This window comes from Euprymna scolopes, chromosome 1 (genome assembly GCF_053919585.1).
Source record: "Euprymna scolopes isolate OS-2025 chromosome 1, ASM5391958v1, whole genome shotgun sequence".
NCBI classification, from domain to species: Eukaryota; Metazoa; Mollusca; class Cephalopoda; order Sepiida; family Sepiolidae; genus Euprymna; species Euprymna scolopes.
In genome coordinates this window covers 184,142,330-184,168,021 of record NC_136482.1, presented here as the reverse complement: position 1 = coordinate 184,168,021, position 25,692 = coordinate 184,142,330, and the positions used below count along the sequence as shown (strand labels likewise).

Sequence of the window (25,692 nt, the reverse complement as noted above, 5' to 3'; positions counted from 1 at the left end):
GAGGGGTTACTATACACAGATTCAAAAAAGTTGTCCAAAAACAAATAAATGAAAGCAAAGGTAAGGTAAGTTACGTTTCTACCTAATTGGATAATTGTTTAGTGTTTTTATGTAATGTAAAATGTTTAATCGGCTCAAAAAACAGAAATGGTCGCGGACTCTGTTGAATACGTTAAGTTTGGGAAAGTAAGTTGAAAACTAAAAACTATACAAAACAGTGCCTGAAACTCACCGAATATATGTTACCATGACATAGGCTGGCATAATCGGTGGGTTTCTGACAGTATTTTGTATAGTTTTTTTAGTTTTAACTCACTTTCTCTAACTTAAAGTAATCAACAGTGTCCACCACCATTTGTAGCTTTCAAATACCCCGATAAACACTGTTTTTCGAGCCGACTAAACGTTACATTAAATGAAAAGGGTTTGTATTACTAAACACAAATACAAAGAAGTTGTCAAAAAATAAATATATAACAAATACATGTTATCAAAGGCAAGAAAAGTAAATGTTCTACCTAACTGGATAAGATTTTAGTGTTTTTATGTAATGTATAATCGGTTCAAAAACATTCAATGTTTATCGGTATATCTGAAAAATACAAATGGCGGCAGACTGTATCGAACACGTTAAGTTTGGGGAAATTTTGGGAAAATGAGTTTAAACTAAAAAACTATACAAAATACTGTTAGGAACTCACTCAATATATGTTACCATGACGTAGGCTGGCATATAATCGGTGGTTTTAAACTTTTGCTCGATACAGGTGACGACTTTTAAAAGTCCCTTTTAGTGGTTACCTGGTTTGAGGATATTTATACAACTAAACGGCAAATCTGCTCCAAAAAATCCGGTATTATTTTATTTTAAGGCCCGTTTCACGTTCATATATAACGAAATATTTTATTGTAGATTTCGGTGTGCTAAAAACGAATCTGCAAACCGTTTCCGTAGCAAAAAGAAAGTTTTCATGATATTCATGAAATTACTTTTTCGAAAAGTGGGTGATCACTTTTCAATGTAAATTTAGAATGAGCACCCACTTTCTGGCCACCTGAGAGAGGGGCATTTTTCTGTGTTTCTTGGCTAAAAAGTTTTTTGTTTGATTTCTTTTGCATGGTAATAACCCCTGAACTCTGGGACTATTTTCCATTTCACAGCCGTAGCCTTCATTTACGCTATGCGTGAGCATAAACGAAAGCTGTTTAGCCAATAAACATGGGAAAAAATCCCCCTCTCTCAGGTGGCTAGAAAGTGGGTGCTCATTTTAAGTTAAATTTACATGGAAAAGTGATCGCCGTTTTTTCGAAAAAGTAATTTCTTCATATCATAAAAACTATTTTTTTGCGACGGAAACGGTTTGCAGATTCGTTTTTAGTACACCAAAATCTACAAAAAATTTTTTGTTATTTACGAACGTGAGACGCACGCCCCTTAATGGAAAATTATATCAAAAATCCGGGGGAATATAGTTTTCAATAAAAACAGCAAATTAATTCGATAGAAAAAAAATTGGATGCTATTTTTTTTCTTCTTTTTTCTGTGTGTTTCTTGGCTAAAAAGTTTTTTGTTTGATTTCTTTTGCATGGTATTAACCCCTGAACTCTGGGACTATTTTCCATTTCACAGACGTAGCCTTTGTTTATGCTATGCGTGAGCATAAATGAAAACTGTTAAATATGCATTCGCGTACCAAACTGCCTTGTCAAAAAACCTTTAAGCCAATAAACACGAAAATAAATGCCCCTTCCTCAGGTGGCCAGAAAGTGGGTGTCATTTTAAGTTAAATTTACATGGAAAAGTGATCACCCACTTTTCGAAAAAAAAAATTTCTTCAGATCATGAAAACTATTTTGGTACTCCTTGGGCGTAAAGTTCCATGGCGACCCCTAGTCAAGGCTAACGCATGTGCACGTAACATTTTTTATTTATTTACTTACGTGGTGGAGTTTCTATACTGATAGGTTTTTTGAAATATTTTCACTGGATTATTATTGATTGAACACTAACCAGATTATGAAAAAAAATTGAAAAAAAAAAAAAATCATTTCAACATTTGAAAGGAGTACTCACTTTTTAGTTAACACGTTCTGGTAAATCGGTCACTTTTTTTTTTTTTTTTCTAAATACGGAAGTGTCTTCGGGAGATATAAAATGGTCGCATGTTGACGAAGCAATGTATCAGGAGGTGTACGGGATGAAAAATTATTGGTAAATTTTTAGATTAGGTCCACCTCCTCAATTTTCTTTTAAATGACGACTTGAAATGGTTTTCGACTATGCTGAATACGAAAATCGCATTGAAATTTTGCAGAAATAAGTAGTTATCAAGATATAAAAAGTTGTATTATGCATTGTAATCTTTGGCGGCCATCTTTTTTACGTGCGTTTATTTGTTTATGGTACGTGTGCACGTAAAAAGATGGCTGCCGAAGGATACAATGCATAATACAACTATTTATTTCCGCAAAATTTCAATGTGATTTGCGTCTTCAGCATACTCGGAAACCCATAAATGTCGTCATTGAAAGGAAAATTGTGGAGGTGGACCTAATCTAAAAAAATACCAAATTATTAAACATTTCTCCAGCATGTTAGTGAAATTTATAATACTTTAAAAAAATTTAAAAAAAAAAAAAAAAAAAAAAATTCACCTTTCATAAAAACAATTTAAAAAAAAAAAAAAAAAAAAAACACCCACAAACTGACTTTTAACTGAATAAGTAAAAAAAAAAAAATGTTTAAAAACTCGAAACTTATTTTCATAAAAACAATAAAAAAAAAAGTCATGTTCAATCTATTTTTTTTTTTCTTTGAGAAACAAATATATTTCTGACTTACAAATGCGGTAGAGACTCATTATTTTTACTTTCTATGGTTTTGATATACCGCGTTTTTATTGGTTACAAAATGGGTGACTGATTTATCAGAACGTTGTAACTAAAAAGTGAGCACCACTTTCAAATGTCGAAATAATGATTTCGTTTTAATTTTTTTTTTTTAATAATCTGTTTAATTAGTGTCCAATCAATAATAATCCAGTGAAAAAAAATTCCAAAAACCTATAAGTATAGAAATTAAGCATGGGAGTGATGGTTGTACAACGTCGCCTTTCACACTTTTACAAACATTATTTACGTTAACTCTTTTCATAAATAATTTTTTAAAAAAGTAACTAAACCATTTATTGATAATTTGTCACGTGTACAAACATTTATTTATTTACGTAGGCTTAACTCTTTTCATGAATAAGAAAAGTTTTACTCTTTAAGAATAATAAAAGGAAAAAGTTACTGAACATTTATAAAAGGACTTACTTCTTTTCATGAAGGCCAGAGGAATAGTTAGCCGAAAAGTCGTGAAACAACAACTAATAAAGATGAGAATAATAGTTCGCAATAAATAAAAATGGTGCTAATGCAGAGAGCGATCCGCGCTATTTTTTAAATCATATTTCCACGTTTAATTAAAGTTTTACGATATGCTTTTTTTTTTTTATTCAATTGTAATTGACAGAATAGGTACAAAACATCCTCCCCTCCCCATGTTAAGAATGACTTTTTAAAGAATAACATTATTTCAGCACGGATCACTCTCTGCATGAGTATCATAAAAATTAATACAAATAATACTTATCTCAATAAGTGAAAGGCTAATTTCTACCGGAAATGAAATGGCGATAATCTCGCAGTTACGAAAAATATTTTTTATTTAATTTAATATTTTTATAATTCGCAATGTTAAATTATTTTAATAACATGCAAACATTCCTTGACTAAATTGGTAACGTAGAAATATGATTTTATTCGCTTTTAACGAACCAAACATTACATTTTTATATATATATAGATTTTGGATAAACAAATGAAATAAAAAATGTAAAAATAAGAGATGCCTATTATACTTAGCGATGTAACACTGAAAATGTTGTCATGTCAAATCGTAGTGAAATCATTCCCACGTGCATTCTACCGGAAATAAAATTTGACCACAGGTTCGCATTTAAGAAAAATATTTTTATTTTATTTCATATATTTTTATAATTTGGGATGTTAATTTATAGACTGTCTGAAGCTTTCAAATAAATGTAATGTACAAATATGGTTTTATTGATAATGAACGAACCCAGAATTACATTTCTAATTCCAAATCGTCGTGAATTGCCTGCAAACCGGAAATAAAATGGAACATAGTTCTGCATTTACGAAAAATATTTTTATTTTATTTAATATATTTTTATAATTCGCGAGGTAAATTTATTTTAATAACATAAAAACATCCCTCGACTCTAAAAATGGGTTGTCTGAAAATTTCAAATAAATTGGTAACGTAGAAATATGGTTTTATTCACTTTTAACAAACCAAATTTACATTTTTATATATATAGATATAACTTCAGTTCCTTCAGCTATAATTGAAACCGAAACCAAAAATTGTGAAGAATTCCTGATAAAATTATTTATTAAAAAAATAGATTACTGGAGTGCCATCAGCTTTAATCGAAACAAACCAAAACTTATGAAGAATTCTTGGTAAAATTATTTATTACAAGAAATGGAAGTACATAACAATTAAACGACCCGGATGTAAGCGTGACACAGAAAATAAATAAATAAATAACACATGCTATCGTATTAATAGATAAATGAAAAAAAGAAATTTGGGAAAGGAAGCAAAATCACTATATTATGATTACTAAAAAAAAAAAAAAAAAAAAAGTTGACAGGGGAGATAATCAAGCTCTGTTGCTTACGTCGCCTGATGAATGTGATTGAAAATGTTGAACAAAATTTATTCTCCATATAAACTTTCTTGAAAACATTTTTTCATAAATAATTATTTTCCATTTTATTATTTTCCGTAATTTTTGGATATGTTACTATTTATGACATGACAATTACGTACGTACCATTTTTTTTTTTTATTTTAAATTCAATTTTTTTTTTTTTTTTCATTTTAAAAAATATAGCTTTAACTTTTTTATAATAAATAACATTCTTATAAAAAATCATTATAAATTGAATACATCTTCAATTAACAACATTGGTTGTAAAAAGAGAAGCAATTAACATTAGGCCGATAGATGATGAAAACTTGCTGATGAAAGCCATATCCATATTTACTTTTTTGGCATTTCTTATTTTAATAATTAACCTCATTTCATTTTTTACTGAAAAGCAAAAACAAAACATTGTTTTCATATACATGCAATATCCTGTCCTCAGGAGTGCTAAGAGTTTTGGTGGCCAAGGAAGTACTACTAACTTCTGGATGCTTTTGCTATCTAACAGGTTATTAAAAATAAAATGTATGCTTATCTTTTGCAGTTTCATATTGCCTTATTGAAATGACATCATGCATTATCAACAACCACCACATTTTTTTCATGGAAATTGCTTCAGATAAGGCATAAAGCCACTTAATGTAAGGAGGTAAAAAAAAATAAAATTTAAAAAAAATAAACAAAAACCTCCACGGTGAAAAACTTGCCAATGATAAGTGTTAGATGGAATAGATTCAAACCCAGAAAACCGCAAATTCTGTCATACGTATTTTAACTTTAGAATGTTACATTTTTTATTAGTTATTGGATGCTTGTCAATATCCTCCCCTATGAATAAACAAAAATCTTTGGTTGTCGGTTGGTTGGTTGGTTTATTTAACGGCATTTCAACCTTGATGGTCATTTAATGCCGTTATGTTTTTATTTCAATCTTTATGGTGTCAGTCAAGACGATTGACTTCGTTGGTAAGAACTTGGTTCGTCATTTATATATCCGTTGTATACAACTTCAGAGTTTTTTTGTATATTCCACTTTCTCTTGGGAAGGAAATGATGTCTTTTGTATCATTGTTTTCGAAGACTTCTTTCATATTTACTGCTTTAATATAAAGTGTTGTCTGATTTGTTCGTTTTCATTAAACTTTACCAGTATATGCTTTATAGTGAAAGGAGTTTGTGCACTTTGACTCATCATCTTGAGTGAGAAGGAAATTATGTGTGAGTCTTGTATGACCAATACGCAGTCTGGCCAGTAAGACTTCCTCCTTGCGAGACCCATGTTTATCCCATCTCCACTCTCCAAGTGTGGGTTTTATATCATATAGTTTATTATTTGTTTTTTCGCTCCACTGACTTTGCCATTTTTTAAATATATATCTGTTGATTAAGGGTTTAATGTTTGTGTATGGGATCTTGTGACCATCAAGGTCCAACTTCAGCGCCTCCTTAGCCATAGCATAGGTTCTTTCATTGCCCCCGATTCCCTATGTGACTAGGGATCCAGATGAATATCATTTTCTTTTGGTCAGTAATGAGATTTATTTTGTTTAGGAGTTTGATAATTATGGGGTTCTCCTGTTTTCTATTTTTTATAGCTGTTAAAACGGATAAAGTGTCAGAGAATGTAATGAATTTTTCTGAGTTTTCCTCAGCAATGATATCCAGTACTCGATCTATGGCTCTGGTTTCAGCACTACATATAGAGTCTTCGTTCGGAAGTCGTTTGCTAATTGTTGTATTGTTGTAGGTAGCTGCACATCCAACTATCGTTATCTTTCGAGCCACCTGTGTATATGTGTGTATAGTCAGGGTAGCATAGCTTGATATTTTCAAGTTCTTCTTGAAATATGGCAGGATTTATTTTTGATTTTTTATTTTCATTTAAGTTGAGCATTACATCTGGTTGTCTCATAATCCATGGTAGGCTTTCGGATATTATAGAATGGTGGATATTTGTTATTGGAATTTGAGATTCTTCTATGCTGGTTTCTATTCGAAGTCTGAAGGTTTTTATGGCTTTTTCTTTTCTGTTAAATAGGTTTCTATATTTGGGGTCAAAGGTACATTGATAAGCAGAGTTTGTTGGGCAAGACTTTAGTTTCAACTAATATTGTAAGCCAAGTTTTTCCCATCTGAGCTTTAAGGGTGCTTTGTGGGCTTCTGCATATAGACTTTCTTTGGGGAATGTTTTATATGCTCCCAAGATTAGTCTTAATCTCTCATGGTGAATAGGGTCAAGGATATTTATGTAGGAAGACCTTGCTGACCCATAGATGAAGCAGCCACAATACAGTTTTAAACAGATTAGGGTCCTGTATAGTTTTAGGAGCGTTTGTTGGTCTGCTCCCCAGTCTGTGTTGGCGACAACTCCTAATAATTGTAGTGCTTTGTGGCATTTCTGCTTTAAAGATCTCAGATGGGGAATAAAATTCAATTTTCTGTCAAAAATGATCCTAGGTATTTATATTGATCAGTAATTTTTTGGCCATCAAGTTTGAGGGTTGGATCATTATGCATTTTTTTAATATTACAGAAGTGCATGCACTTCGTTTTTTACTTGGAAAATTAAAGACCATTTTCTGTGACCGACTGGTTTATTTTGTTTAGGTTCAGCTGCAACTGTTGTTCTATTATTTGGACATTTTTTGATCTATAACAGATCAAGAAGTCATCGACATATAGGGAGCAGTCAGTTCCAGTATTTAGGCATTTGACAATATTGTTAATTTTTATATTAAATAAAGTGACTGATAGTATGCTTCCTTGTGGGACCCCTTCCTCCTGGTTTTTTGAGGTCAGAAAGGGTGGATCCCACACGGACCTTAAAGTTTCTGTCAGACATAAAATCTTTTATTAATTTGGGTAATCTGCCCTTTAGTCAGAGATTGTGTAGGCCTTTCATGATACCGTATCTTCACGTTGTATAATAGGCCTTTTCTAAATCAAAGAAAATGGTCATTGTATGTTCCTTTTTTTATGAATCTCTCTCTGATAAAGGTTTCTAAGCATACCAGGTTATCAATGGTGCTTCTTTTATTTCAGGACCCACTTTAATGGTTTGTAATCAGACCATTTGATTCAAGGTACCAAGTTAGCCTTTTGTTCACTATTCTTTCGAAAGTTTTACATATGCAACTTGTTAATGCTATGGGTTGGTAGCTTTTTGGATCAGACTTAACTTTATCAGGTTTAGGGATGGGAATCACTGTTGCTTGTTTCCATATGTCAGGGAGTTCACCCCCTAATCCGTATGTTGTTGAAGATGTTTTGGAGGTATATTAGGGATTTTTGAGGTAGTTGTTTCAGGAACTCGTAATGGATCTCATCTGGCCCTGTTGCAGTGTTGTGTGAACTGTTTAAGAGATCGGTTGATTCAGATAGGGTGAAAGGTTTGTTGTAGTCTTCTACATTGTCTGAGTTGAAGTTTAGTTTGTTCCTTTCAGCATCTAGTTTGATTTTTTTTGAATTGTGATTAATAATTTTCGCTAGAGGAGTTTTTTTTTAGAAGATTTTTGCGAGTACATTTGCTATATCTTTTTTTTGCTGGTTATTTTTATGTTACCTTTTGACAGATGTTTTAGTGGTGTTGGTTGATTTTTACCAGCTATCTTTCTGACTACTATATTCCAGATTTGTTTGGTTGTGAAAGTTCAGTTTGCTGATGTAGACTCTCCATGACACTCTTTTGGCCCCTTTAATTGTTCTACGGGTTTTTGTTCAGTTTTGTTTGAATTGGTCTAGATTGTGGGTAGTGGGTCGAATTTTAAATTTTCGCAGTGCAGCTTTACGTAACCTTACCGCTTTTTGGCAATCTTCATTAAATCAAGGTCTTTTATATTTTTGGTATTTAGAGCCTTTGGGTATACATTCCCCAGCTATTGACATCAAAGTATCAGTGAAGTGTTCCATAGAGTTCTCCGATTCATCTTTGTCTATTAGTTTTGCATTGCATTGGGTTTTATATTCCTCCCAATTTGCTTTGTTTAGCTTCCATCTGAGGGGGTTATCTTCAGTCGGTATTGAGTTTTCAAGTATAATGGGAAAGTGATCGCTACCACAGGAGTCATCATACACTTGCCAACTGTAGCCCATTAATGTGGCTGGGTCGCATAGCAACAAATCAATGGCTGAGTATGTACCTAAGGTAGGGTGGAGGTATGTATTGGAGATTTGGTTCATGAGGGACAGATTGTTATTGATAATGTTTACTAGTTTTTTACCTTTTGCATCTGTTTTATTGCTTCCCCATATGATGTTGTGGCTGTTGAAGTCTCCTAGTAGGATGTATGGTTTAGGAAGTTGTTCTATTATTTTGTTGACTTCGGCTTCATTTATGGGGTCATGTGGTGGGATATATATGGAGCAAATACTGATGGTTTTATGCAAAGTGGTTTTCACAGCAATTACTTGTAATGTGGTGTCTAGAGTTATTTTGCTCTGAGGGATGTTGTTTCTAACTAGAATTGATACACCTCCGGAGGCCCTCTGTCCAGTATTGTGTATAAAGTTGTATTGGGTGTAGTTTTTTGTAGTGATGTTATCGGGTGTCTTCAGAAATGTTTCCTGGAGGCAGATGATAGCAGGTCGTAAGTTAGATATTAACAATAGTAATTCGTTTATATTTGCCGTAAGTGCTCAGCAGTTCCACTGGATAATTTTGGGTGTCATGGGTCCGGATCTGGGTCAGGAGCAACAGGAGGTGGAAGGTTATCCACTGTCTCCATTTTTTCATGTCTGTCAATTTTTTTTTTGTTTCAGGAATGTCTTTATGATTTCCAGTTTCTTTTCCTGAATTTTGCTGTGGTTTTTCTCTACTTGGGTTGACGTCTTCATTCTTTTCTTTTTTCAGTGGACCATCTATTCTGTACCCTATTCTGTCCCTTTGGTTTGTCATTGAACTGTTGCATAGATCTGCTTCAAGACTTTTGTTTAGGTTTATGTTCCTAGAAGGATTTTTCTTTTGGAGATGTCACCTGGGAGGGTCCCTCATTTTGTGTGTCTGTTTGTGTTGCTTGCTCTATTTTCATTTTCAGCTCTTTTAATAGAGATCTTAGCTCTGTTATGATGGGTGGGAGTTTGTCAGCTTTTATTTCTGAAAGTTTGTTGATGATGGGGTCAAACTTTTGGCCTCCATTGGTGTTAGTTATGGTGTTTTTTGTTTTTTTTTGTCATTTCCGAGTATGTTGGGATGGTGGATTCATACATTTTCCTGGCTTCTGGGAAAGAGATTTATTTTAGTGATTTGTTTTTCATTTTGCCAGGTCTTGCACTTTCTTGGATTGGCTGAGTGTTCTCCCTCGCAATTGGTGCAGGATGGTTTTTCTTTGCAGTCTTTTTCTTCATGATCTGTTTCGCTCTTACCACACCTCCCGCACCTGCATCGATCTTTGACCATCGTGTACCCAATTTTTATTTCTGGTGGGAGTTTCATTGAGTTAAAGGTTATGTGTGGGTGTATACCATTTGGCCATTTCTTTTAATGATCATTCTCCTCACATCTGACACATTTTGCTTTGTTAGGTTGGTTTTAATTTCTTCCATGGTGCACTGTATGAGTTCTTCACACCTCACTACTCCTGTAGAGGTGTTCAGGAATTTGTGTGGGTAAACTTTTATTTTTATTCCATCGAAAGTTGTCCAGTTTAGGAGTTTTTCGGATTGGGCTTCTTTATCCACTTGGACTAATAATGTGCCATTGGTCATTTTCTTTTTTTAACTGAAACAGGTTTCAGGCTTTTCAGAGTACTTTCAATTTTAAATGGTGAATTTTTGGTAAAGTATTCTTTATTAGTAGGTTCTATCACAATATATTTAGAGGAGGTTAGACTAGGGTAATTTCTTTGCTTTTGTTTCGCTTGTGGTTCTGGTCTGTCATCAGAGTCAGAGATATCTGAGGCATCAGAGAGAGTTCTTTTATTTTCTCCATATCATTATTTTTATTTTATTTAACTAGCCCTGGGTTCTGCCACCCTCCACGGAGTCCAATTTTCATTGGGAATTTACCAAGGGGGAGTTCCCATTCGCCTTGGTTGAAATGGGGATACCTTAGCCAGTATACTCATATTTCAAGAAAGTTTCCTTACAGCTACTCATCTTTTTTTTTGTTCTGAAACATTTGTTTTTATTTTAGTCCAAGACAAATCTGATTTGTATGGAGTAAGCGTTTGGTTTTCAAATATGATTGACCCTCAGCCACCGCTTTCCACCATATTTTTGTGTATAGTTATTAGTGGGATTAGTATGGGTTTGGGATGGGAATATTAGTGGTTAATTGCAGGCTTGGTATGGGTTATATATGGTGGGGCTTGTCATAACCAGCCGATTGATCGGATTGGGTCCCTCCAACTGCCCGTCTAGCCCAGTACAAGGCCAAAGTGGAGTGTTGCACCAAATACCTTTATTTTCCTTATCAGATACTTAGCCACCAGGATCCTTTTCCCAGGAATCACGGGTCGCCACTCACAGCCAACAGGTGGCCCCATTGAGAGGCTTTTACTCTCTGCAGGGGGGTAGTTGGCGTATTCTAAAGCCCCACCGACAGGGCGGCAAAAATCTTTATAATGTATGTATCTGTGGTGGAAAGAAAATAGCATACACCAAAAACCATGCAAATTATAGTTTTATTTTAATAAATAAATACATTTTTAAGCAATGAATTCAATGATGAACGAGGCTAATTCTAAACTATTTCCAAAGAACTATTTTAAGGGGAGTGAACTGCTGATGGATTTCAAAATGGTATTGTGAGACTTGTCTAGCCATAAAATTTGATTTCCTTTTCTTTAAATAAAACTACTTGATCACTTTGTGTGAGTTTTTGGTATATGCTATTTTCTTTCTATTGTGAGTAAATAGCTAAAAAAAAAAAACTTGTTTCTTCCGGAGAGGGTGGGGGTATGAACAAGCACCAACTATTGATGTGAATGTAAAATTAACTAGGCAATAAAGTTGAAAATCCCAACCAAACTGTTTTATCAGTTTCACTAATACGCTTGAGAAAGATATGAACCTAACCATCCTTTTCTTAACTGAGGATAAAATAGTAGGATAAACTGTAGAACTTGCAGAGGAGCAAATTCTCAAGAAAACTCGAAGCGGTTTTTTTTTTTTTACATGGAGGTCACCACTTATCAAGGCCTGGAAGCCACTTGGGGATAAGGGTTATTGTGTTTCAATGGGATAGTATTGTAGTAATCATCAGCATTGGAGATTCAACAAAGTGTCTTAAGGGGGCAGTTTGTCAGGAATTTGTTTATGTTGGACTTGAAGACATCCAAGTTGTAGTTAGGTGGGAAACAGGCAATCGGCAGAGAGTGCCAGTCGTGCACTTCTAAGAAAGAAGCGCTGCTCATGGAATCTACGCTTGGCACAGATAAAGAGTGGAGAAAATTATTGACAGTGGTTTCAGCTATACCAGTGTTTTTTGTGAAAGATTGGCGAGAGGGGGGAGCACTTGCCATGAAAATAAGGATAAAACAAAGACAGGCTCGCAACGTTTCTTCTGTGGGAGAGAGGCTGCAGGGAAGAGAAAAGGGCATTCCCCTCTAAGCCACAAATTCTATTTTGTATTCTGTCAAGGCAGGATAGGCTGTTTTTAGCAGCTCCTGCTCAGATGTGGCAGCAGTACTCCATCCTTGGACGTATTTGGCTTTTATACAAATAGAGAATTGCATCAGTAGTGAGATATTTTTTGGAGCGGTAGAAGGATCCCACCATTCTCCCAGCAACCTTGGCAACAGACCTGATGTACATGTTCCATTTCAGATCAGGAGTAATGGTCAAACCCAAAAACTTGTCAAAACATGGAGCTTCCCCAAGACGAGAGCCATCCATTTCAATTGATGCCAGATGGGGATCAGAGCGTTGATGGTGTAAAGATAGGAGCTTGGTTTTAGATGCATTAAAAGTAACCAAGTAACCAGTCACCTCTTCCCCCACTTTACCACGCGCTCAAGATCAGAGGAGAGAGAATCAGAGAGGACTGTCATTTACAGCCTTTGATATGTTGCCATAGATGGTTGTGTCATCAGCATAGATGTCAACGAATGATTTAAGTATGTGTTTTGGGAGATCATTGATGTAGATCAGGAAGAGAGTTGGGCACAGGATGGACCCCTGGGAGACTCCAGCATTAATACTGTGGGCCTCTGATTTCTGCCCATCAACCACTACTCTTATGAGCCTATCAGAGAGAAATGATTTAATGATTGAGAAAACATTTCCAGTTATACCGTAGCTGGAAATCTTGTGAAGTAGGCCCTTATGCCATACCTTGTCGAAGGCCTTTGATATGTCCAGAGCAATTGCCCTAGAAATGAAGCCTTTGTCAAGATTCGCTAATCCTATGAGATATAACCATTAGCACATCTGTTGTAGATCTGGCAGAACGGAAACTGTATTGCATGTCACTAAGAATGTTATTTCTGCTGAAGTGGTTGACTACTTTTCTATTTAATATGGATTCCAGCAACTTACTCATGACACAAAAGAGACTTATTGGTCTGTACTGAGAGGGAGATGACTTATCACCTGAATTCTTAAATACAGGGCATATTGATGAGGTTTTCCAGGGTGTTGGAAAGCACTTCTCCTTAAGACAACACTTAAACAGTTTTCTAAGTATGGGGGCAAGTTCTGGTTGGAGCTTTTTTTAGCACTATAATTGGAATGCAGTCAGGGCCAGTTGCTTTAATGGAATCAAGGTTCTTGATTAGCTTGGCAATTTCACGCACAGATATTTGTATGTTGCATAGCGTGTTGTCTGTTATAGGAGGAAATATGGGGAGTTGATGGCTTTCGTTGCATAGAGTAGAATTAGCTGCAAAGTTATTGGCAAATAGTTTGGCCTTGTCTGATGCCGACAAGATGACCTCAGGTCCATTGATGATAGTTGGGATAGAACGCATGCTTCTGTTCAGTATCCTGTATACTATTTGCCAAAACTGGTGGGAACTAAGCCGCTGCTCAGCTACTTTGGATTTGACATGTTGCTGATTGGTGTCATGATATCCATTTGCATCACTCTTTTGCTATTAGCATAAGCTGACAGGACAGAAATCATTGTTCATACTGCCCACTAGTTCAGTTGAGCACCTAAGAATTTTCTAATTTTTAGTTTTTAAACATTTTTTATTACATTGATTGACACATGATAAAAAGATTGTATCCACAAGCACTCGTGGATAATCTAACTTTAATAGATCATGGGCAGTGATGGTTGTTAATGCTACAGTGTCCAAAGTTCGAATCCAGTAAGTTCCACAAAAATTAGTTTCACTTAGAACATTGGCAACCTTCATGTGGTCTCCTCCATAAGTATCTGATGTACTTCTAGAAAGAATTCTGACTAGAAAATATCAGGAAAACTCATGTCAATAATGGAATCTTCAAATTTATATTATGACTAGCGAGGGGTACCCAGCGTTGCCCGGGTGTTTGTAAGTATGAGGATCGAACCTGAACCCTTGAGCCAAAGTTGTAAATTAAAGTAAAAAAAAAAAAATGTGCGACGTTAACCATTGCCCCACCGCGAGATGCTAACGGAAACACGTTTGAATTTAATTACTTAGATTTGGCAGGTGTCCGTTTTAATGAGTTAATGAGGTCAAGTTTGACTGCAGGATAGTATTAATATACTGCTGAACGCTTTTTTTCCCCCCCAAGATGTTATAGGAAAAAGACTAACCTACATGCGGCGAGCGACAAATGTTTAATATTTATCTTCCCGAAATCAAGCAAATTAAATAGACAGGCGAGCTTCGTTGTTAACTCTGAGATATTATGATTTATGTGATATAAAAAGTTTTAAAAAGTTGTGAACCGACCGACCGCTTCTCTGAAAGAAACCTTTTGTAGACATACAGAAAAAGCGAACACACATACATACATACATTTTCGCTTTTATATTTATAGATAATGATGAGCTTATTGACCTTTGTATCATGTCTACACATACATATGCAAAGGTATTTACTATCTCACAGAATATGTCATAAGTAGGACTAGGACAACAGCATATTCTTTTCATTGTTTTGACTCTCGAGTGTGTATCTGTTGATATCTTATATGTTTTTATATAGTCTTGTGGTTCTCGGTTGATTAATTGTGTCTGTGTCGGATATATACTCGAGAGTCAAAACAATGAAAAGAATATGCTGTTGTCATAACCATAGTGATAAGTATGTACAGATGGGATTCTCTTCAATAGGTCAACAAAAAGGCCTTAAAAATAAAAAAAATAAATAAAAAAAAATGCTACTGTAAATTCTTTCTTTTATTATTATTTCTGAATTCATTTATAACATTTTATACACTAATAATAGTTTTAACTTAATTAGGTAACTTTTTCCAAAATTTATTTATATTAAAAGAAAAAAATTCAATTGTTTGGTAGATTTAAGCTTTGAAATGTTTTGGAAAAAAAAAAGAGAAGTGTTCGATATTGAAAAATTTCAATTACTTTGAATTTTTCGATTAAGCCATTCCTCATTTTTCTCTCGAGTAGTTTTTTTTTAAAGGATATTTTTTATACTTGGTTTCGTTTATTCTTTTTATTGGATTAGTCATTTTTTAAAGTCAAATAAAAAAATACTTACTGTTGTGTTTTCCGATTGAACAAGAAATTGCTTGGTTTTATGTCCCGATGAATAACATCATATTCATGAATATGTCTCAAAGATATCAACAAGTTTTTCATGTAATTTTTTATCTCGTCTGGTGTCAAGGACAACAAACATTCCTATGTATAAAAAAAAAAAAAAAAAAAAAAAAAAAAGGAATTAAATTGTTAAAAAATAACTTTAAAATCTGATTCAATTCCAAACATGGTTAGGAATATTCTCTGAAGATTTGTATGTGTTTTTTTTTTTTTTTTTTTTTTTTAAATAGAAAAGTAGACCTACAATAAGGTGGTCTTATTTTAGAAAAATCAATGAAGGAAGATAGGAATGGGAGAATATTTTTAGATATGTATCTCTAATATTTTCATGTACATTTACATTTGAATAGCGTTTGGCAATAACAAAATAAAAGTTAAATTAAATATCATTTTGTTTTTAAAGAAAATTTAAAACAGTTCTTTCTACTCTACTAATAAAAATGCTGTCATACAGACATACTTTATAATCAGTGCTTCTTAATGATTAGAGCAAAACTCAAAAATTGTAATTCAAGTAAACCATTATCATGTCAAGGTAATGAGCATATCCAAAAATTATGAAAAACAATAAGGTAGAAAATTATTTAATAAAAGCAGTTTTTGAAGACAATTTGCCAAAATTGAATTTTTCTAAATTACCCTAAAATTTTTCAAGTTTTCAGAAAATACTTAGCTCCCTTGTTACGATTCAAACTCTCCAATCTCTCTTTTTAGCAAAACTCAATTTGCACTAATTGTCTTCAGAAACTATTTTCATTTATAATTAATTTTGTACCTTATCGTTTTTTGTAATTTTTTGGATACATTCATTGCTGTGACATGACAATGAAGTAGATACAGTTGGTTTTACTTGAAATTCAGTATTTCCATTTTCAAATTTCGCTTCTTTTTTTTTTCTTCTCTTTTTTTTTTACACGGTAGTCACCACTTATCAAGGCCCGGAAGCCACTCAGGGATAAGGGTTATTGCAAATACAGTACGTTAGTGTGGAGATTTAATAAAGTGTCTACTTAAGGGGGCGGTAAGGCTGTCATACCTTAAGACTCACAATCTTTTCTTCTTGGAACGGAATCATGGTCCCCCCTCGCCAAACTTTCACAAGAAACACTCATCTAGCTGTAAACACTATCAATAATTTCCCCCACTCTTTATCTGTGCCTAAACCTAAACGTAGATTCCATGAACAAAGCTTCTTTCTTAGAACTGCACGCCTGTTGAATTGTCTTCCGTTTTCCTGCTTTCCGGCTGACTACAATATGGTTGTGTTCAAGTCTAAAGTAAATAAGTTCTTGATGAGCCGTTCCATATAAGTTATCAAATTTACCAAATTTTCATTACTAATGATTACTATATTGTCCAATTTCTACTGTACACTCTTTAACCCTTATCCTTGAGTGGCCTCTGGGCCTTGATAATGTGGTAATGCCTATGTAAAAAAATTAAAAAAAAATAAAAAAGCTGACGATGACTTCATATGAAGAGAAAGAATTTTGCTATTACACCGAAACACCAAGAATTTTCAGTCAGTCATCTCTTATCTCAAACAAGCAGATATAAAATTGTAAAAGAATCCCAAGTATTTTATTGTCATTCAATTTGTTAAGAGGTAAAATATAAATCACCAACAAATATCATTTAGCTGGTTTATTCTTTAGTTTTATTTCCATTTCTAATTCATTTTTTTAGCTTGCATTTGAATATTCGTAAGAACTAAAACATGTTATATGGTAATCTGAATTCACTCGGCATACTGGTCGACAAAAATAATCCACTTGAATTTGAATGCCTACTGGAGAGAACTTGAATGCCTACTAGACACTTGATTGTCTAATGTCTCTCTGTATAGGGTTTGTCAGGACAACCTGGTATGAAGATATTTTTCACAACAAATAAACAAATAAACCGTAATGAAATATTTAAAATCACATTCACGGCCCAAATAAGATCTCTTCGGTATGGTTAACCCATACTGGCTTGTACAAGCAATAGTGCATCTTCTTTAAATGATGTTGCCTACAGTAATAGCGCTAAGCTGGATACTCCACCAGACTAGATGTATTCTTGTCCTAGAATCCAGTAAGACCAAGACACTACAAGAAAGATATACAATAAGATATTTAAATGGTCAATTGGCAAGAGGTAAATAATTATCTCAACTTCTTTACTAACTCAGTGTTTGAGAGGTAAAGGAGATCTTTACCGAAATATTTTAATATCTATTTGTCTCATATAGAGATCAAGTGTTAGCCCCTAGAAAAGGTTCCTTTAATTTTTTGAGCACTTCGACTGAAGTAACAAAATAAAATAAAAAAATTTTTTTTAAATATTTATATATATATATATATATATATATATATATATATAATAGATTTTTTTTTTCATGTAAACCCAACCTTTATTTAAACAGAAATAAACAAAATCCTCACTGTACAAATAATTGAAATCTTTAAGAAATTGATCTGGAAACTAAAAGAGGGTTGTCAACTATCAATATGTCTGTATACTAGTATCAATAGTCTTTGGAAGCTCATCATGAGTCACATCTCCTGCTTGGTGCAGATTGTGAATCCATGCGACTTATTTTTCACCATTCCTTCTGATCCAGGGCAAGTTGGTTGATGGACATACAACTGTTGATAGATATCCAATCAAAAACATTTTCTTTATACCTTCTACTTGGCGTTCTTCTGCCTCTTTTGCCTTCTAACATACTCTCAAACCATAACTTTGACAGGCCACTGGTTGATCGTTTGACATAGCCAAAAGGTTTAAGGGTTTTACTTTTGATTTTATCAAATAGAGGGGATAGGGAAGTAGTTTAACGGAGGATGGATATTTTGTCTTTTTTATCGATCAAGCGATGTCCCGTCATGAAACGCATTACATGATCTTGAAACACCTTAATGCAATTGGTTAGTTGTTTAATCCAGGTGATACAATCAAGGCCATATAAAACTTTAACAGTTATTTTGATTTTAGAATGGTGCTGCATTTTTGGAAAGCCATCCAACCCAGTCTGATTCTGTGTTTCAATGTCATCTTGTGATCACTAAAGAAAGTCAGTTTATGCCCTAAATAAATGAATGGGGTGACATGGTTGAACTACGTCTGAGTAATAAAAATATCAGTGCATTTGAAAAAAATAAAACATTCACTGTCATTAAGATTTTAATTTAAAAAAATAAATAAATAAATAAATTCAATTAAACTGTTATTTTCCAGAAGGCGCTGTATTTTTTAAATGAAAAAAAAAAAAAAAAAAGACAAAAAAAAAAGACAAAAAAAAAAGAGATAGTGTGAGGGGGATAGGTTTATAAGCCATCAACTCACCTGAAATCTATCATGGGGAAAGTATGGCATCACAATAACAATATGGTCTTTACAGCGAAGACAAAGTTCAACTCCCATCACATTATTTTTGCCTCTGAAGAAAAGAAAAAAAAAAAGCAATTAGCAATTACAAAATAAACTAGAATGACCTATGGACATTCCACAGTTAATCAAAGAGAATAGGTTTTAATGTTATTATTCAATCATCATATTTGGTTTAACATCTGTTTTACATGTTGTCACGTGTTGGTTAGCTTTAAGAAATTGACTTCCAAAATAACCTACCTCTGACCAGGTCTTTATTTATCCCTCTTTCTGTAAAGTCCAGCCTTATGACTTTCTCCCATGTTTTCCTTTGTTTTCCTCTGTAAACTGAACCTGCCACCTTAATTATTCTATATCTACTAACCCCAAAACTCATGCATTCTTTCAATGTGACTAAAGCAACAAAGTCTCCTGTTCTGCACACATTTCCTTATATTCTCCAGATTTAATCTTTCTCTGAAATAATCAAATCTAAGCCGCTTTAAAAAATCACATAACATAACCATTGTATCATTCTCATATCATTTCTCTTCATGCAACGCATGTCCTCAATCCTAACTGGCCAAGTTTTACATCCATACATCATCACACTGCATATATATGCCTGACTTTTCCCTTGGTCAACAGTGGTAATTCTTTGCTGATTAGTAATGGCATGATTACCCTGAACTTTTATATATTTTTTATTACTTTTAATTAAATATGACAAAATAATATTTTCCTACTTTTTTTTCTGTTTCATTTTATTTCAGTTGAAGTTCTTATTAATCAAGGGGACCCCTTCCTGGAGCTAACACTTTATCTCTATACGAGATAGATATTCAAATATTCTGTTAAAGTTCTCCTTTACCTCTCAAACATGGAGTTAGTAAAGAAGTTGAGAACATTACTGCCCTCTCGCCAATTGACCATTTAAATATGTTATTCTCTATCTTTCTTCTAGTCTCTGGGTCTTACCAGATTCAAGAACAAGAATTCACCTAGTCTGGTAGAGTATCTAGATTCGTGCTGTTATTTGAGATAACATCATTTAGAGAAGGTGTACCATTCAATGTGGGTTAGTCATACCGAGGAGATCTTATTTGGGCTGAGAATACTATGTAATTTTAAATATTTAATTAGGGCTTACTTGCAAGGAAAAGTATCCTCATGCCAGGTTGTCTTGACAAATCTCTATAGAGAGACACTTTAGACACTCGAGAACAATGTCTAGTATGCAATATATATGTGTGAATTACTCTTTTCCTTTCATCTGTATGTACTTCCCATCTTCATATATGATGTAAACCAAGTGTGACAAGTTTTGCTACATATAAAAGCTGAAGTAAATATAATTATGCAGATCAAAGAAAAGCATCACTTACAGCAGTTTATAAGACAATTTCTAGAATTATTTTTCACTAATGAGTATTGAACTATTTGTACAAAATAAGACAATGTCAAATCTATCATTAAGTTTTAGTTTGTCGTATGCATGAATTCATTTAATAAACAAAATAAAAATTATTTTAAAGCAAAGTAAAGAATTAAGCAATTTGTAATGACAAAAATGATTAACACAAGAAATTGAGAGGACAAAACTGAAGCAATTTCTTATCTGGCATTCAAAAGAAATGACGAAAACCAAAGTTCCATGTTTTTACCTTAGTCTGAATTAGACCCACAAAAGAAATTTTGGTTGTAATAAAACATCAGTTTATTCTCCAAATAACATTGATGAAATTTGGACAATTTTCAAAAATATTTTGCGCTGCTATTAAAGTGGTGGTTATAATGAAACTTCACTATAAAGGAAAAATTTCTATAAAATAAAAAGGTTATGGTGGTATTTCAGCTTCTAATTTTTTACATAAATTTCAATTGAAAAAGTACAACATTTTTTATTCTTGTCCAGAACTCCCCTTCTATAAAAAAAAAACAAAAATAAAGAAAAATCTGTATGATGTACGTACCCATGATGAAAAGAAAACATTGTACACTCAACATCACGTAAACTGATAAAGCAGTTTTATTTTTATTAAAAATCATTTTTAAGTGGATTTGAATTTTTCCAATGCTGTTTACTTCATGTTAATGGCTTTCTAAAATCTTGCATAAGTTTTATTTGGAGTTATCACCCTTTGCAAAGTGTCACTTGCAGTTTAGCCATAAAATTCGATTTTATTTGAAAATAAAACTACTTGATCAATTTACATTATTTGGAGTACAATATTTTCTTTCCATCACAGGTTCATACATCAAGATTTGGAAGATCTGGACAAGCCCCAGAAATTTTTACCAACAAAACTAGATTTTTTATGAAATCAGTACATATCCCTGAGTGGCTTCCGGGCCTTGATAAGTGGTGACCACTGTGTAAAAAAAAAAAAAAAAAAAAAAAAAAAAAACATATGGCAAACTAAAAATGGCAATTTATGTAAAGTAGTGAACTCACGATGTAAAAAAAAAAAAAATGTGAGAATAAAAAAAAAAACACCCAAGATTAGTTACATCTAAGAACACTGCCAGACATATAAATTACTTTTGTGTGAAATTTGCAAAAGTAAGCTCAGCCATTTGGGAACCTATGAGAAAGGAACACACACACACAAAATGACTTTTATATACAATACAAGTGATAATATTATAACTAATATTATCACTTGTGCATACATCTGCACAAGATTGTGAGCTAGTGATGGTCAGAAAGTGGGTAAGCATTTTATGTTTAAATTATATAAAAAAAAGTTTACTTTAATATTTTTGTTCTTGTTTGTGGTAAACTTTTCCTCCTGAAAAATGTTGGACTGATTAAAAAAATTTTTTTTCTCTATTCACATAACAAGGAAATAAAACAGACTAAAACAATTTTAATTTTCAGTAATGTTAATCTGAATTCGAAAAAAACAAACAAAAAAAAAAAACAATTATTTCATGCAAAAATCAACAGAATCGTCTCATGATGATATCAAAAAGAAAGGGGGAATAAATTTTTTTTATCTATGATAACCAGTTTTAAAAAGAAACAATTAAAATATATTTGTATCTTTATGAAAAAATATGTGTTTAGTTTCTGATTCAAGTAAACTTTAGCTGATAAATTGATTTAAATGTTTGGATATGTTTTTTTTTTCTGTCACTTCAAAAATGGAAAAAAAAAAAAAAAAGAAGCATATCCAAACATTGAAATAAATTTACCATTTAAAGTTTACTTTAAGTAAACACGAAAACAGAAACAAAGTGTGTAGACATATGACTGAAAGGTAAATAAGTGTAAATAAATCAATATTTTTTCCTTTTTTGAGGAATTAACATTCTTTTTAATGAAAAATAAAATTAGAATATGGTAAGATGAACTACTAAAAAATGAAACTGACGATAAACTTGTCGCCTTCATTTTTCACAGGAAATTTTTTTTTAATTTTAAGAAAATAAAACATGAAATTAGTAAATAAAATCTACAGAGTATAAAGAAATTTATTTCAAAACAAATTTTTAGGGTAGATAACAGAAAAAAAAAAAAATAAATAAAAAATAATGGGGATCCTTGTCCTTCTGGATTCTATATTAAAAAGCAAAAATAAAGAAAAAGCTGTATGATGTACATATCCATGATGAAATGAAAATATATTCCATAAATAAATCAAGTAGTTTTATTTTTATAAAGGAAATCATTTTAAAGTAATTAATAGGTACTTGTACACATTACAAAACAAACCTCGCAAATTTGAATTAGTCATCTTTTATTTTTATTTTTTTTTTATTGTTTTCAAAATAGCAGACAAGACAGCAAGTCTCCCATACTCATAAAATTTGATTTCTTATATAAAAATAAAACTACTTTATCAATTTACATAATATTCAAAATATATTTTCATTTCATCACAGCTACGTACATCATACAGATTTTTTTTTATTATTATTTCCACTCTTTTTAATATATAGGGGGAATTCAGGACACAAACCAAATTTTTTTAATTATTTATTTATGTTCATAAACGAATATACAGAGGAGTCATTTTAACATTTTTTAAAATTTAAAGTTTTATTACTTAGCAAAATATGCATGTGTTCGTTGTAAGACTAACACTAATTGCAACAGAAACAAATATTCCTCGACTTGGACACACATCTTTGTTGAGAAAAAAAAGGTTAAAATCTTTATATAAAGAAAATATTCATTTTCTTACTGTCAACAGACGTTTTTTTTTTTTTAAATTTTCACATGATTACAAAAAAAAAAAAAAAATCGTCAGCAGACGATATTTTAATTTTCACGTGATAGAAAGAGAAAAAAATAAAATATCTATTTTGAATATTTTTAGAATGTTTTAATCGAAAAAAATTGAATCAATTTAAAACTGTAAGATAAAATCTTTTTTCTACTGAGCACTTCATAAAAAAGTGTAATAGGGTCAGTTAAAGCAAAATATTTAGCGCTTCTCCATTATTAGAGTGAAATTTGAAATATTGAATTTCAAGTAAAACCAATGATATCTACTTAATTGTCATGTCACAGTAATGAACATATCCAAAAATTACAAAAAAACAATAAGGTAAAAAATTAATTATTAATGAAAATAATTTTCAAAGACAATTAGCAAAAATTGAGTTTTGCTAAATTAGCCTAAAATTTCAGAAAATTATTACCTCTCTCTTTACAAGTTGAACTCTCCGGTTTCTTTTTTTAGTAAAACTCAATGTTCAATTTTCTCTTAAAACTATTTTCATTAATAATTTTCTACCTTATCGTTTTTTGGAATTTTTAGTTGGTTGGTTGTTTTTGTTTTACGGCATATCAACCTTTTTTAGGTTATTTAATGCCGAATCTAGTGATTTTGAGGAACGATATTTTTAATGGAGTATATTTGTTTTTTAAGTCGGATTCTATTTAACCCATAGTTGGGACCCAAACAGATACTACCACTCCGGGTCAGAGTAGACCTGGGAGCAATGGCAATTAAAGGGTGGCTCAACACTCCCCAAGACCCGCAAGCTGGGGCCTCACCATCGGATATAGTTTTAGGTCATATCCAGGACCGTTGTATAAAGGGTACTTTTTAAATTTCTTTATAAAGGCCAATTTTTTTAAGATATGAGAGTATGGGATTGTTTTTATCAAATAACTCTTTAATATTGTTTTCTTTTGTAACAAGAGGCGTAGTATTAACTTTGACCTTGAATGGACTGGGTACAGAACCTAGGGTCATTCAGGTTGTCCCCATCCCTAAAAATAGAATTAAGAAAGGTTAGGAAGAAGAAGAAAAGAAAGGAAAGAAAAAGAGGTCTAAGAAATATACACTCCCTTATGAATATAAAACGCTGGGAGTAACAGCTTAACGGGAGTGAGAAAGAGTGAGCTAGTAGCTTCCACAGGCAGCCTTTCTCCCCGGCGGATTGGTTCAAAGGGCGTCGTAAGAACTTTAACCTCAACCCACTATCACCAGAATCTACCTACTACCCAACTTGGTTATCCCTACTACTACGACAGATGGTAAAGTACTTTTGTTTATCATTTGACCAAATGTCTAGAATATCATACTATATATTAAATTCCGAGAATAGATTATTGCTTTGCCTAGTTTTCCCCACTATAATTACCTTCCTCTTGTTACCATTTTTCCCTCATATTTTAATATTGTGTTCATCCCTTTTATCCTGTTTAAATACTACTTTCATAAATATTTCTGTCAGCCTATCATGTTTTGGTATGTTTTGTGTCTTTAATAAATTCCCTATTTTTATATAAAATACCTGCTTCTTGTATTTTTATCTCTCTCCCTCAAAACCTGTTTCCCTACTCTTCCTTACGATAGCAAATACTGTGTTACGGCGTTGTGATTAGCCACCGCACCCGTAACAGTTGGGGGCTCGTGTCAGGGATTTGTGCAGATAATTTGGGAGGGCTCTCGCTCGCAAAAGTACTAGGAAAAAGAGAAATTAAATTATAATAACTATTTGACGTACTAAGTGGGCTCTTCTATTATCATGTCTTTTTCTGTAGAGAATTTTTTAAGTTTAGCCGACCTGGGCGAAAAAGTCAGGAAACTACGAAAAGCAGAATTAGTAGAAATTGCGAATTTCTTCGAAATAGATACAGACCCGAATATGAAAAAGGTCGAAATAAAAAGTATCGTAGAAAAAATATTAATAGAAAACAACCTTCTAGAAACCGCTACCGTAAGCGAGGGAGACGGACAAAATAATACGCAACTCACCTTGGAACTAAAGAAATTAGAAATACAGGAGAGACAGCAGGAGAGACAACTACAGTTAGAACTAGAGAAGGAAAAACTAAAAATGCAAGAGAGAATAGAGCTGGAAAGACTTAAATTACAGGGAAATGGAAGTCAACAGTCTAATGCTTCATCGTTTCACGCAGCACAAAATGTTAGACTAGTGCCTAGTTTTTGTGAAAAAACAGAAAAATATTTCCCTCATTTCGAAAAAATCGCAGCAAACTTAAATTGGCCGTATGCGTACTGGCCAACCTTATTACAAACCGTGCTAGTGGGAAGAGCCGCCGAGGTTTACTCTGCGCTTAGTCTAGAAGATGCCGCGGATTATAAAACAATAAAAAACGCCATATTAAATGCTTACGAGTTAGTACCCGAAACATATAGGCAGAAATTCCGGAAGTATAGGAAATTTGAGCGGCAGACTTATGTAGAATTTGCCAGAGAAAAAGAAGACCTCTTCGATAGATGGGTTAGAGCGAAAAACGTAAATAATGACTATGATAGCTTACGCCAACTTATTCTCATCGAAGAATTTAAACAATGCGCCCCACAAGAAATTCAAATGCGAGTTGACGAAAGAGAAATTAAAACCGTTAAGGAGGCAGCTATAATGGCGGATACATATAATTTAACCCACAGGTGTTGGGAAAGAAATAAA

At 32.9% G+C, this 25,692-nt stretch overlaps 1 protein-coding gene across 1 annotated transcript in view; it reads right to left on the bottom strand.

The window, feature by feature from the left end:
- Positions 1 to 25,692, bottom strand: part of LOC145278202 (cell division cycle 7-related protein kinase-like) — a 78,638-nt gene that overhangs the window by 15,573 nt on the left and 37,373 nt on the right. Inside the window, exons 5-6 of the mRNA XM_080130490.1 lie at positions 18,772 to 18,865; positions 15,380 to 15,522 (exon numbers count right to left, since the gene is read on the bottom strand). Coding sequence (XP_079986616.1) covers positions 15,380 to 15,522; positions 18,772 to 18,865 — 237 coding nt within the window. The remainder of the gene's footprint in view (positions 1 to 15,379; positions 15,523 to 18,771; positions 18,866 to 25,692) is intronic.